The 15,337-nt window shown below is 27.4% G+C and overlaps 2 protein-coding genes across 2 annotated transcripts in view; one reads left to right on the forward strand and one right to left on the reverse strand.

Annotated features, from left to right (window-relative positions):
• The window catches only part of LOC123297355, a 190,610-nt gene that overhangs the window by 78,027 nt on the left and 97,246 nt on the right, over positions 1 to 15,337 (reverse strand). The window lies entirely within an intron of this gene.
• LOC123297610 (catalase-like) lies at positions 663 to 2,932 on the forward strand. Its single transcript, XM_044879352.1, has 2 exons — positions 663 to 900; positions 1,457 to 2,932. Exons 1-2 carry the CDS (start codon positions 847 to 849, stop codon positions 2,930 to 2,932), a joined length of 1,530 nt encoding a protein of 509 aa, XP_044735287.1. The 5' UTR covers positions 663 to 846.

Consider the following 15,337-nt stretch of genomic DNA (forward strand, 5'->3'; position numbering starts at 1 on the left):
ACCGATATATTTCAGCAAGTGTGGCGTTTCTAACTATCGAGTCCAGGAGATTGGAGTTGAAGGTGAAATGTGATATTTAATGAATAAATGAATACAATGTTGCAGATTATTATTATTTCAATTAATAATTAAACGCCGTTGAAAAATAAAAGATTTAGTTTCAGGTATTTTTTACTCATTTTATAGTATGACTAGAGTGATACCCACTCGCTTCAATAACGTAAGTCAAATTTAACATTAACCGTTCCATTGAATTGGCAATTTATTTTTATTAACAAATAGAATCATTTGCGGCACTAACTTATGCGTTACAAATGATATTTGAGACCCGAGAAACTCATTCCATAAGAATTTAGTAAACTGTGAGCGGTTTTATCATTTTTTTTACTCAAGAAAATTAATAAATAGGCAACTTTTATTACGTATGCTCCATTTAAAAATCGTTTGTTAAAATGCTTAAATTCAAATAGATAATTGTTTTAGAGAGATAGAAGGACTTCGAACATCGGATAGACTACATTAGCTTACATCTAATATGATTTGTTTGCATTTAAAGCACGTAATTCAATTTGTGCTTAATAAACACCTGAGTCATTATAAATAATGAAAAATCATCGTTCACGTAATGAAAAATAGTCGTTTATTTTAACCGTACTAATATGTAAGTGCGAACATCAGTATACGTTTACAACAAAGATAGTAATTGTTCTAAAATTGAATTTCATAACTTTTATTAGTTCATTACATCAGTAATTTTTAAAATTAAAACAAAAATAACAATTGTGGTAGTTTTAACCTTCCACATACTTTAAAATAGATAGACTAATACAATTACCAATATACAAAATGTCTAAAGGTGATGCCGCTGCGAACCAACTTATAGATTTTAAAAATAAACAGGTAAATCGATTTTGAATAATTTTATTAACTACACTTTTTTTTAAATTTATTGTAATTAAATGTTAAGTACTGAAATTGAAAATCGATGTAAGGACTTGATAAAACCGTATTATTCTCTATTTCATAGTGCGAAATTTAAATCATTTATTATTTTATATCATATCACGTTAATGAATGCAACGTTATGAATTATAAAAAAAAAAAAAAATGACACAGTTTGAAAAAATATGATCTCTTATATATGAATTTTATATAATTTTTAAGGTGATTTGATTCGTGACACTCATAACTAGACAATAAAAATTAGAAAAGTTACTTTTTGCTATTTTTATGATTTTCATATACGTTTTTCTAAAAATTTGAAAAGCAAACCTTTTTTAGGGGTGAACTTATTTCTGTAGAAAAAAAGAGGGTCTTACTTTATTGATGTTCTTTGTCAATTGTGTAAGCCAATCAAAAAATTAATTTTTTGAAAATCCTAAATGCGAAAGGCCTCCTTAAATAAAATATAGCTTTTTAATCAAAAAGTATTATTAAAAATATTTCATCATTCTAGAAAAATCCCACCACCACGCTAAGATCGTGGGGATCTCCAACAGTTTATAAGGATGCAACTTTATCGGTTGGTCCGGATGGACTTTTATTATTGCAAGATAATGACTATTTTGATGAAATGACTCATTTCGCCCGTGAAAGAATTCCTGAACGTGTAGTTCATGCCAAAGGAGCTGGAGCTTTTGGATTCTTTGAAGTGACTAATGATATTACACAATATACTGCAGCAAAAGTGTTTTCAAAAATTGGGAAGAGAACTCCAGTTGCTGTGCGATTTTCTCAAGTTGCCGATGAAGCAGGTTCTGCAGACACGATTCGCGATGTGCGAGGTTTTGCTATAAAATATTATACTGAGGATGGAGTTTGGGACTTTGTTGGTTGCAATACTCCAGTATTTTTTATCCGAGATCCAATCTTATTTCCAAGTTTAAATCACGCTACAAAGCGAAATCCTGTTTCGCATGTAAAAGATGCTAATGCATTTTGGGACTTCATGTCTTTAAGACCAGAAACTGCACATCAGTTGATGTATGTCTTTGGAGATCGAGGAATTCCAGCATCTTATCGTAATATGAACGGTCATGGAGCACACGCATTTAAATTCGTAAACAGTGATGGTAATCCCATATATTGTAAATTCCATTATAAAACAGATTTAGGAGTGAAAAATTTGGATCCAAATGCGGCACAACAAATAGCCGGATCTGATCCCGATTTTTTATTAAGAGATTTATACAATGCAATAGCTGATGGTAACTATCCATCGTGGACAATGTATATTCAAGTTATGCCTTTTGCAGATGTGCCTTATTTATCATTTAACCCGTTTGATGCAACAAAAGTATGGCCTCAATCCGACTATCCATATATTGAAGTTGGAAAGTTAATTTTAAATCAAAATCCATCCTCTTACTTTAATGAAGTTGAACAAATTGCTTTTGCACCGTCCAACTTTGTACCTGGTATTGAACCATCACCTGACACATTATTACAAGGAAGATTATTCATATATGGTGATACACAACGTTACCGACTAGGATCTAATTTTAATCAACTTCCTGTAAATGCACCATTTAGAGAACAAACACCTACCAACTATTTAAGAGATGGAGCTAATTCTATTAAAAATCAAGGTGGTGCCCCTAACTATCATCCAAATAGTTTCAAAGGACCAGAAGTAGATTCACGAGCCTTAAAATTACAGCCGAAGGTTAATGTCAGTGGAGATGTTTATCGATATGATTCTGGAAATGAGGATAATTATTCACAAGCAGGAATACTTTATAGAAATGTATTCGATGATGGTGCACGTAAACGTTTTGTTAATAACGTAGCAAATCATTGTTCAAAAGCTGCTATATTCATACAAGACCGTGTAGTGCTCATGTTTAGTAATGTGGATTCAGATTTGGGGTCGCAGCTTCAATCAGAATTGATAAAAAGGCGCAATAATGTTTCATCTTCATTAATCAAATAATGAGATGTTTAATTTTTTTGAAGTTAATTGGAGAAAATAGTCTTCAGTTAGAAACAAATTTTAATGAATTTTATGTAGCTACTATTATGTAGCTAACAAAGTAAAATTTTTTTTTGTAAAATTTTGAATTTTCGAGATGATAACGATTTTTTAAAGGCTAGACATTTAATTGGAAAAATTTTTAAATTATGAGAATGTGTGTTCCATTTGTTTAATTAAAACATGTCTCAAATATCAAAGAGGCATAAAAAAGTTAACCATGTTTCATCATTTATTTTATGTGAAAAAAAAAATGTTGTGGTCACCAATGATAAAAGTATGTTTTTTTAAACAAAATGATACCATTTTTTTTATTCAAAACATTGTGTCAATTTACTTACTGGCTTTGAATATGTTTGTTAACCAACCCGATACCTACATAGGTAGACATTTTAATATGTGTTGTAGTAACAATATTATCTCCTCAAAATCAGTTTATTTTAACACGATATGTACATATATGTAAGGTGGTTTATTGACTGCCCTCCTATAATACTTATGAACTTTATTACAAAAAAGGAAACCTTTAAAAACCAAGGAAATTAGAGATTGTATTTTAAGATAAAAAATAAATTTATTTCAACGCTTTTCATATTATGTAGGTATATTTTGTAACAGTTCTTTCATATAATATTTTGTATTTAAAATATCAAAACAATTATAAACAAATTTTTTGATAATCCAAGATCGCATACTTTTTAATGACAACCATGATATGTATTGATAATGGAGCAAAATATAACTTTTTTTTTGAAGTCGGTTTTTTTTTTTTTTGTTAAAAGTTTTTTTATTTTATCATTTTTACTGTATCTGAAGTACACAAACTTATTTGTCACTAAAAAAGAACCATCGAAATCGATTGGCGTGATACTGACTTATTCTTCTATTTGCTGGGTACATACTCAATGGAAATTTAAGACTTTTATGGTTTTCACATGGATGCCATTGTCAGAACTGAAAAAAATTGAAATGGGACCACACGGCAAGCACCAGCTTTCAAATAGTTAAAGATCATCAAAATCGGTTCACCCAGTCAAAAGTTCTGAGGTAAAAAACATATAAAAAATACAGTCGAAAAATACACTCATAATAGAAAATAAAATTATACTTTAGTCGAGTTTATATGGTTAGTATGTTATTATATTCAACTTATCACAACCGTTGTAAATCACTGATTTTTTTTTAACATATTCAAACTTTTTAAAACTTTTTGGTATAATCTTCTTTTTGTTATTGTAACTTAAAATTAATTACATATGAATATCTTTAGTAAAATATTTTAACACAGGCTATCAACCAACATTCCATGGAAGAAATGAAATAGAAATAAACACAATTTTCATGACTTTGCATATTGTTTGGTTTAATCAATTTAATAAAACGATTTCTGCTTTTGTTTGAGACCAATTTAAAACTTTTACTTTTGTTTCACTTACAAATATTAATGCTACTAAAAAAAAATGGGGATAGGTGTTCAAAATATCACCTAATTAGTCCATTTCCGGTTGTCCGTTTGTCTGTCCGTCCGTCCGTTAACACGATGACTAAAAAACAAGAAGAGATATCGAGATGAAAATTTTATATCGTGCTCAGAACGTAAAAAATGAGGTCGAATTCGTAAATGAACAACACAGGTCCAGGTCTTGGTTCCGTAGGATCCATTTTATAAACAGTTTGAGATATAATAAAAGTTTTTTAAATATAAAAAATGTTCCTTATAAAAAAATAAACTTTTGTTTGAAACATTTTTTCGTAGACAGTTTGTAATGGGAATATCAGTTATATGTGTGTGACTTGTATGTATGTGTAGCTATCTTTCTTTACTTATATGAGGTAAAAAAAACTATTTGCCTAATTAACACTGTCTATACATAGTATTTCAACAATTAATTCAGTCAATTGTTTGTTTTCTCTTGTTTCAAATGAAATTTAATCTTGGATAGAGTAACATTTCTGTCCCACAAATTTACTCAGGCTGAAAAGGGTTAAATTGTCAATTTAACAGACTCGTTTCAGATCATATTATCTGAATGTTGACCAAAGGCAGGCAAAGACAATCACAGAATATGCGTCACTATGGACCTACGGCCAATACTTCTTTGCCATGCAACAAAGAAGCTTTAATATGAAGCAAGTGATTCAGTTTTTCTTTCATCTGATATACAGAATTGCCCAATGAGCTCAATCAAACTATAATAAAGCAAGATAGTTTTCTATCAAAATCCTAATTAAGATTTTAGGCTATTATGAAAGTGATGAGTCTAATAATTTTAATCCAAAAAACAAATCCTACATTATCTGACGTATAAAACAATTATCAGTTAAATTAAAAAACTAAATCCTTAATTGCTTTGCTGTTCAGTTAAAGAATATGAAAATTACATAAAATGTTTTATATTTTGTATACAGTATATAAAATCTCATTACCATAAAATGAAATTAAAAAAACAAAAAAACTTATTTAGTTAATGGTTGAAAAATTATTGAAGTGTTATTTATTTTAAATAAGAAAATATTCTCGCATGTTATTATCAAGACCACATTCAGATTACTTCTTATAATATTACGAATAAAATAATTTATTTTAAACATTATAAGTATTGTAAAAAAAGAAATTTGATTAAATTCTCTTAATGTCACTTTTTTATTTTGCAGTGATAACACCATCAATATTATTTTTCTCGTTTCAATGTACACCATTGATAAAAAAATATAAACGATTTAATATAATAAAACGGAAAATCATTTTCTATCTTTGTATTGACTTTAAAATTATATAAAAGTACATTGTTCGCCTCAAGATATTAAAAATTGAGTTATGTGATTTTATTTCCTCATCATACCAAATCGATGATATTTTATTGATGGAGGAAATGAACACTGTAATAAATAAAAGCGAGTTAATGAGTAAGAAAGACGCTTGCAAACAACACGGCAGCGTAGGAATACACAAAAGATATTCAGTATAAGTTCCTTCTACCTAGTAAAAATCAGCGATTACTTTTTTTTTTCTCAACCCTAAGGCTCTTTTCAAATTTATAATCGAAGAGACAAGCCCCAAAAACAGGAATTGTAAGAACTCCCATATAAACATGGGTGGATCTATAAGAATAAATAGAGATTATTTGCTTAATATATTCTTACATTTACTACCACTTTTTTTGTTCTCACAAGCTTTAGTTACAATTTTCAAAAGCAAACTTGGTATATTCATGAAACAGACGTTTGAAAACTAAAATTAATTTCCAGGTACAGACATTATAGGTGCAATGAGCTCAGAACAATTTATTCAATTAATAGTACGGTAAAAGATGTTACAAAATCGGCTAATAAAGGAAAATGAAAGAAACCGCTCTGATTTTGCTAAAATCTCAAGAAATGGGTTTCTTAGGTGTCAAATATATAAGTAACGCATGAGTTAGTGGCGCAAATGTTTTTAGTTGTTAGTAAACAATAAATTTCTAATTCAATGAAACGATCAATGTTAAAGTTCATTAAAAAAAATTAGTAATTAGGCAACTTGTACGACGTAAATGTTAAGTGTTTGTCAAATAATCAAAAAACATTATACATGTATAACGTATACATAATTCAATTTACCTATTTATTAATTTTCAAGTATTTAGTCCACTTTAACATTAACCATTTCATTGAATTAACAATTTATTGATTATTAAGAAATTGAAACATTTGCGAAACTCACTCATGTCTTATTAATAATATTTGACACCTAAGAAACACATTCCATGAGATTTTAGCAAAATGCGAGCGGTTTCTTTCATTTTCCTTTATTTATATTATCTATAACTATCATTTATTATCTTTCTCTGTTGGTATTCGACTTAAGTTGTTGTTTCAAGCTTTGAAGTTTTTATTTTAACTCTTCTCTTCCAGCAGTGCTTGATTCGCCAGTGATCGAATTAAAACTATCAATTAAAAACAATCTAATATAAAATTCCTAATTTTTATGTAAACATGCATTTAATACTATGAATTACACTTCGCGTTTGGAAAAAGATTTGAAATTTGCAATATTCAATTAGTTTTATCTCGAGTGTACATTCACCAAATATATATTTATAAAATTTGCTTTTATGATTACAAATACTTTTAAATATGATTATATTTCAACTAATGCCTGAAAATATGAAAATTTAAATCACATAATTTATAAATTCAATTAAATTTTTATTCAAAAGTCGATTAAGGGTGTTGAATGTTACCGGTTTCAATTTATTTTCATTTTTTTTAATAAAATATAATATGTAATAATATTAAATGTCTTGAAAACAACCGATTCAAATAATAAATAATCATTTTCTTTTCTTTTCATTATGATAGTATTTTCATTTTTTTTATGTAATATCAAAATTAAACAGTTTTTTCATTACATTAATGAAACACGTTAGTATTCTTTGTAATGGTTCTAAATGAAATAGCAATATTATTTTAGTTTTAATGTAATAACCTGTGGGTGTAGTAAAATAAGGAGATTTTACCTTAGTGAAACAAATTCATAATTTTATTGAACAAATTGCGCTTTTGTAGTTATATATCTCAGTCTGATATACATCACCAGCACTAACAGCTTGCTGTAAAATTTTGTACATCAAACATTTAAATTTTAAAAATTGAGGGCGTTTCTTTGTATTATCTTTCTGAAAATAATTTTGAAATTATTCAATTTAAAAATTTTACTTTTATTAGATGTATTTAAAAAAAAAATTAAAATCAGTTTATGCAACGACAAACTACCTTTGAAATATTCTTTTCATATAGATTTACTGTAGGTAAGGTTAGCTCTAGTTAGACAAATTTAAAGAACCTTTTAATACTGAACCAAGATTTTACTCTAACTGGAGTAGGTACTATAGATCTATCTTGACATGGCATCTAGAGCAGTTCTTTTTATTCAGTATATTAAATAGATCTAAATTTATCTTTATAACTTTCTTATTACTATGAACATTGAACCTACTCTTTTGATGTACGCTCCCTAGATAGAATGTAAAGCAAATCTACCCAAAGTGCTCGACATAGTAGAGGTTTTATCGCTCGACTAAATCTCTCTCTAATTAGATCCAATAACGTAATAGTGTATTTGTTCGCTAATGGTAAATCCATATTTATTGGAATACCCATAAAGTATATCCCATAAAATAAGATATATTTTTTATAGTTACGTTCACATCTAGTAATACGGAACTGAATATTTTAAAAACAGTCGTAAATTACACTTTACTTAATTCTGTTTTTCAAATTTTTATAAGAAATAGTTTGGAAATAAAAAATTTCAAGAAAGTAAGTGCTGAAATATTTCAATTTTATAGAAATATAACTTTAAGAATAACAAACTTAAAAATTTTTGAAAAACAAATTTTTATTATTGATTGAATCAGAAATACTATTTCTCAAAGCAACAACTAAAAAGATATTGTAATAAATGGCCCGGTCGTTTCCCGCGCACTAGTTAGTCAATATTATAAAGACTTACATATATAGTTGAAAGAAAAAAAATAATACAGTATCATAGATTACACAGCAATAACAGGGAGAAATAGCAAGCATGGTAGCATTTAAAGTAGTATAAAGTAGCAAATGCAATAAAATACAAAAAGGTTTTTAATAGTAATCGTAATTGGTATGAAAAAAAAAAAAAGAAACGGGCCAAAAGATAAGAATATAGCTTTTCTGTATATATAATCTCTTTTCTCTTATTTGAATTTTATTTATTATCTTTGTCTTTTGTAATATATATTATATAAAGATGAAAGAAGTTAGACAGAAAACAAAGTCGATAGTATTCCAGAATATAAAGAATAAGAAAATCGTATTTAAGCGAACACGAATGTATTATATATTTCTTTTCTGCTCTATTTTACATTTCTTATTAGATGAATACCTAATCTTTAATAGGTAAGGAGTACTAGGTATTTGAAATTACAGGATGGTTTACATTATCAATAATATAATAGAAATAACACTAATTAAATTAAACTTAACTTCAGTTTTTTATTAAATTTTAACTTAGACCTGAGCAAACTAAGTTAGTCAATAATAAGTTGCGTGGTACAATTACCTACTTACTGTTTATTAAATAAAAAAAATACAAATGCAGAAAAATATTAATTTTATAAATATAAAAAAGCAATTATAAATATGAAGTATATAATGAATGCATTTTTCGGTTAAAATCAAAGAAAAGTAAGATACTATGAGTTGGTTAGGAGTCATTAATTACATAAGTATTATTTTGAGGATTTTGGACCCACCATCCCCCCCAAGTAAGCATACATAAGATTTCTCGAACCTTCTCGCCCTTCTTACGTAAAATTCAATCTCGTGTGTATAGACTATAGAAAAAGCCACTTCAGTTCGCAATATATTTATACATTATTTCTAATATTAAGTATAAACTTTTACCCCCCCCCCTTCCCCTTCGTAAGCACATAAATTGAATTTCAAAAAACCATATTAGTAGAAATAAAAAAACAGATAATACAAAAGTTTAAATGATTTAGAAAGATTTAAGGAAAAAAAATATACTGTTGACGAATTAATTTCGTTTAAGTTTAAAAAGTGACCAAAAAAACAAGGTTGGATATGGGACTAAGCGAGCAATATAAAACGATATTTCTCTAAAATATCTTTGATAACTTTACTTGATAAGTTCAGATAATTGCTCACCATTCTACTCATTTAAAATTATATAAAATATACAATCTCGTTCTCTATTAACGCACATAGCAAAACATGTTAGTATATGAGCATCCTTAATCTGTGAAATTTATAGAAAGATAATGAATTATGTTGAAATTTTTAAATAAGTAATCTTAGCTCTTTAAATTAATCCTAAAATATTTCAATATAAAAAAGCATTTTCACAAATTATTGTATTTTTTTTTCTATATAAAAATGAAATTCTCCAAGTTGGTCAGTTATCAATCCAATCTATCAGATACCACTAAGCTATACAGCTAGTTCCCTTCCACCCTGTATATCAATTTAATATAATATAGAAAATATATTCTCTTAAAATGTTGGTATCTTGGCTATTAACACAGTTTTATTAAACTTTATATTATTTAAAAAGCAATTTAAAGTGAAATAATTATATGAAAAAAGGTAGATGGTGGTTGTTGACATATCACATGCACTTTGAATAATATTATTATTATATGATGATGAAAAACTTAAAGCTTCAAAGAATTGATGATAATTTAAATCACAAAGTTTGTTTTATTCATTCATCCTTTTGTATTTGTTTGTTTTGTTTGTTTGTACCAACTAAAAAACAACAAATAATTACTTAAATATTTGTTCAAGTTTTATTTGAGTGTGCTTGCTACTTACTCATTAGGTACTAAAAGGTCAAAAGTTTTAAATCAATGTTTAGAATTAAGAATTGAGATTTTGGACCAATTTTTTAACAAAAATGGAATGATCATATAGTTTTAAAGCAAAACTGTTTTTATTTCTTCATGATAATTTTAATGTTACAGGCAGCTTGAAGAGAACTTTTCAAAAGAGAAACGAAAACGCCCGACAAAAAAAATGTTCGTAAAACATCGTTGTGACGTAATAATGTTAATTGAAAAGTATACACTGTATACAATTACTAATTAAAATTATGACGTTGCATGATCTTATACGAACATTTTTGTCAGTCGTTTTTGTTTCTCTTTTGAAGAGTTCTATTAAAACTGCTTGTAACTGTAAAATTATCATGAAAAAATAAAAAATAAAAACATTTTTGTCATAAATATATATATGACTTTTCCATTTTTGTAAAAAGAAGGATTTTTTTAAATTTATTTCCTGAACTGGTTTTCCAATTTTTTTCGGAAAATATGAATATCGGAAGTATTACTCATAAGAAGTTATAACAGCTATACAGGGTTTCTTTTTTAAGTAGACATGTGCTTGAAACTCGAATATTTATCGATAAAAATGCTTCAAGCGATGGTGATTTTCAAGCACAATAAAAGCTCACTCTACTTCATACGTGGCAATTGATATATGAACACTTCCAATTAGGAAGTTGTTATTGCTTAAAAAAATAACACTTTTTGTTCGGAACATTTTAGACAAAACGGACTGAAAAGTTTTACCTAAAATTGTTTTTTGCATCAAAATTAAATTTAATCCAATTAAAGTGGTTTGTTTTTCTATAAAGACTATTTTTGTTGAGATTGAACTTACAGAAAGCTAAATTTTTGCTACAATTACTATCTAAACTATTGGGTTTACAACAAAATGAAACAAAAAATGTTTGCGTATTTATAAAGAAGAATTTTCCAATTCTAAGCGTTCATCTAATTTTGTAAGTTATGAATCATCGTGAGGTTATAATCGAACCTGAAAGCTTAGATCGAATTCGATGCTGGTATAAGATGTGTGCCTTTGAAACCATCATTTTTAACAGAAAGGCAATAATATATTGTATTTGTTCGAGTATTCTTGACAAAAGAAACATTTATATTTCTTGTTGTCTTTTCAAAACAGTCCAATACTGATATAAAAAAAATTATATTTTCAAGAAGACAGGTTAAAAAGCGTATAAATTCAACTGAAATTTATAGTAGAATAATATTTCATGGTTCAATACTTTAATTCAAACAGTATACCTAAAGAAGACATTGTGCTGCAGTACAGAACACAACATCGAAGCAATAACATGATTGTTCCAGAAGTAAGTACTTATTTTGTTAAAAGCTTATTCAACTATGGATGATGATTCTTATTTCACCTTATTTTATTCAATATGTAGATAAACTCTGTTCGTTACTCTATTCAGCTAGTTCTGAGTTCACTACAGTGTTCAGTTCAGAGAAACAAACTTTATTTATTTTTTTACTTTTTTTTGTATAAAAACTCTACTGACAGTTTTTCAGAATGTATACGAAAGAGTCATAATAGTTACTTTATTTAGACCAGTATGAATCAATTTTTTTAACTGGAAAAAATATACAATTTTTAATATAGGTAGTATTTTAATTTTAATATAGACTCTCAAAAATCTTCATACTTCAACAGACTATGGACACAATAATTTGAGACCAAAGTTAGAAGATCTGGATTTTCCGAGTTTATTTTTCATTTTTGTTTCAACTGATAATCAGAATTTGAAAAAAAAAAAATACATAAAAAAACTGCAATTTAAAAAAAAACAACTTAAGAGTTTGATGATTTACCTGAACTGTACGAGCTGCTAAAATTTTTCTGAAAAGTACGTTTCTCTCAAAATTGAGGTTAAGTGTCAAACTAAAATTATTTTATGATCATAAGTTCCACCCAAGTCCTACATCTTGAGATTTTGTTTTCGATGCAGAAATTCTTAATAAACAATTCTTTTTTTTCATTCGTCTCAATCCGATCATAGAAGCAGAGGTAGAAGAAAACATCACCAAAGAAAACCATGTTAAGGTATAACCATTATGCATGCAGGAGTTTGCTTTTATGTATTTTTTACAACAAAAGAAGCCTATTAAAAAAAAATTAGCCATTTTCAAAAACTTATCGAATTTTTTGTCAAAATCCAGTAGATTTAAGCATACAAGACGATTCTTTTTAGGCCACCGATAATAACATAACATGTGATTATTATATGGCTTTGTTTCGAGGCATATATCATCTAAAATTATTGATCCCACCTCTAAAGACTATACACACCACGGTTTGCTTTAAGATAAACTTTGTCCGATTTTCCTAACTGAAATAACTGTACTATGCTGTTAGTATACGTACTTGGTTTATTGAAAATCCTAATAAAATACTACTAAGTGTTAGGAAAGTTTTCTACACAAAAGTAAACTCATTATTCGATGAGAAAAAGTAAATGTTTTGTTGTTTTATTTTTTTTTTTTTTTATGTTGGCCACATAGTATTAACTGTTATTTTTTTTTAATTATCAGAGTTTAATTTTCGATTTGTTTTCGTTTTCTATTTATTTATCGTTGTAAAAAGTTTATTTATCCTAAAAAAAGAAAACAAATGATATATATGCACACGATAAATATTTCAAATTGATGATCAATTTGAAAGTTTACTAAAGTTTATTGTTTTTTTATAAATTAAAAACTTTTTTACATTTTAGCGTAGCTAATGATATTTAATTATTCATTTCAATATTTGATTTTAGTTTAAATTGTTATAAAATTAATTATTAATGAATTCCGTGAAACTTGTTGATAAATTAACCGCACAGTAGCAGCTATTTACAGACGGGGTTGTTCGACCTTCCGATGATTATTAAAACTTTATATTTTATTATGCAAAGTATATAGATGTATTATCACTTATTATGAAAATCATTCACGTTAGATATTATTTAATGGTGATTGTGAATTATCAATGAGGCTACTCAGATTCTCGGAAGTAATTTTTAAGAGTGCTTTAAATGACACTCCTGGTGGTATAGTAATTACCGAAATGGATCCTAACAACTTTCGCTATGCCAATGACTCAATTATTCTAGGAGTTAATATCGAAAACTTAAGGATACTGGTAAAACAAGATGACTATGTTACTATCGACTTTAATCCTAATAAAGACATTAAAAAAACAAAGTTCACGATAAACTGAATGTCACGATCACTTGGTTCACTGATACAGTTAAAAACAAATTTGAAAAAAAAGGTGTCTCAAAAATTGAAAAAATTGTTAGAAGGTGTCTCCTAAATTGGCTATACGGACGCTCGAGAAAAAAAAACAGACCTAATACAAGATAGATCATATTGATTTTTTTGAGGAATAATTATCGTATCCTGTTTTTCGAAAAATTATTATTAAAATATGATAGCTGCAATTACTAAGGACAATATTTGTATAACGGTCATATTTTTGGCAGTAGTTTTTGGGGTTTAAAAGATAATGGATTGTACCTTGTAATATTTTTCAAAATTATAAAGTTTAAAAAAACGTCTTGCTTTGTCCCTTTAAAGAACGACTGCAGCATTATATTGGCTTTTGGCTGAAGTAGAAGTTCGTTTTTCGACACATATTATGGAGTCGACTTTTCAGTTTAAAAAAATCGATTTTTTTTTTTCATTTTTATATTATTCCTATCCCTATATTTGATAAATGTGATAGTAAGGATGGTTGTTTGCTTGTTTGTTAAGCTTTCACTCAAAAACTAGCGAATTGATTTGAATGAAACTGTACAAAAATATACCGCATACATCAGAATAACTATAATTTATAAAGATATATTTTAAAAAAATTATAAAAATAAAGTTTATTCTGACATTTTACTGCTCCATCTGTGATCATCATTTTGAACTGTAAATTAAAGATTTCAGTAAAAATTAAAAATAGTATCTGTAAAACAATTCAAGGACGTCTATTCTGAAATATTCAATGAATTATGACTCTTTTACTCTTAAAATTGAAAAGTCCTCATATATTTTAGTTGTATAAAACAATTCTTTCGAGTATTATAGAAGGAGGATAAGTGAAATCAAGAAAGGTGGAAGCTATAGAACGGGTATCAAGCTAGTTTAATAATTCAAATCAAAAATTATAAAGCAAGATTCGTATTATTTTTGAAGTTATAAATAATACACGTTTATCAGTACAAAATAACAACCACTAAAAAACTAAAAGCAAAAAAATAGCTTATGTTAGATTTTTTAGTTTCTGACCAGTGAAAGCAACGTCAAAGTGAGGAAACCAATCACCACTGAGAGCTATCACCGCCAACGTGATGTAAACATCTGTTTTAGTCCAAAAAAAAGCTAATAAATTTTCTTATATTCTTTAATATTGCGGAATTTATAGAATTTTGGCCCATAAATAATAATGATTCTCCAAAATAAAAACAATCAAAAAATTCACTTTTTTGTCGAAAGAACTGAAAATTCCCCTAAATCCAAACGGGCTATTTCTCTATTTAATACTCAATTCGATCATGGTTCGTGTAGGTTATATTGGCTGTCCACGAAGGACACACTTAGGCTATTCGTTATGTGCGTAGTCATGGTAGGGACAATAAAATTGATGCCAGTGCTTCCAGTGAAAAATTGGCGTTAAAGGAGGCTGTTATGACAAATTTGCAATTCCTTATATGTTAATAATATAGAAATGTCAAATTAAAATTTTTGAAAAAAAAACTAATTAATTAAACTTAAAGCATTAAAAATTGTGTCAAAAAAAAATCAAATTGCACAAATATTGTTTTTCAAATGTAAATTATCATAATTATTTATACAAATTTGTGAGACAATAATATTAAATTTTCCAAGTAAGTCGTAAATGCAATCCATACAATTATGTATGCATCCATAAAATTCTACAATTAAAGTAGTGTGTATCGTTACCCTGGAAACGCCTCCTATAAAACTCACGCACGATGCGAATAGAGCCCAT

This window comes from Chrysoperla carnea, chromosome 4 (genome assembly GCF_905475395.1).
Source record: "Chrysoperla carnea chromosome 4, inChrCarn1.1, whole genome shotgun sequence".
Lineage (NCBI taxonomy): Eukaryota > Metazoa > Arthropoda > Insecta > Neuroptera > Chrysopidae > Chrysoperla > Chrysoperla carnea.

Excerpts from the sequence above, each read along its gene's own strand:
- LOC123297610 (XM_044879352.1), top strand. The coding sequence starts at position 847 with ATGTCTAAAGGTGATGCCGCTGCGAACCAACTTATAGATTTTAAAAAT. Across the intron at positions 901-1,456 it reads TAGATTTTAAAAATAAACAG|AAAAATCCCACCACCACGCT; the intron begins GTAAATCGATTT and ends TCATCATTCTAG.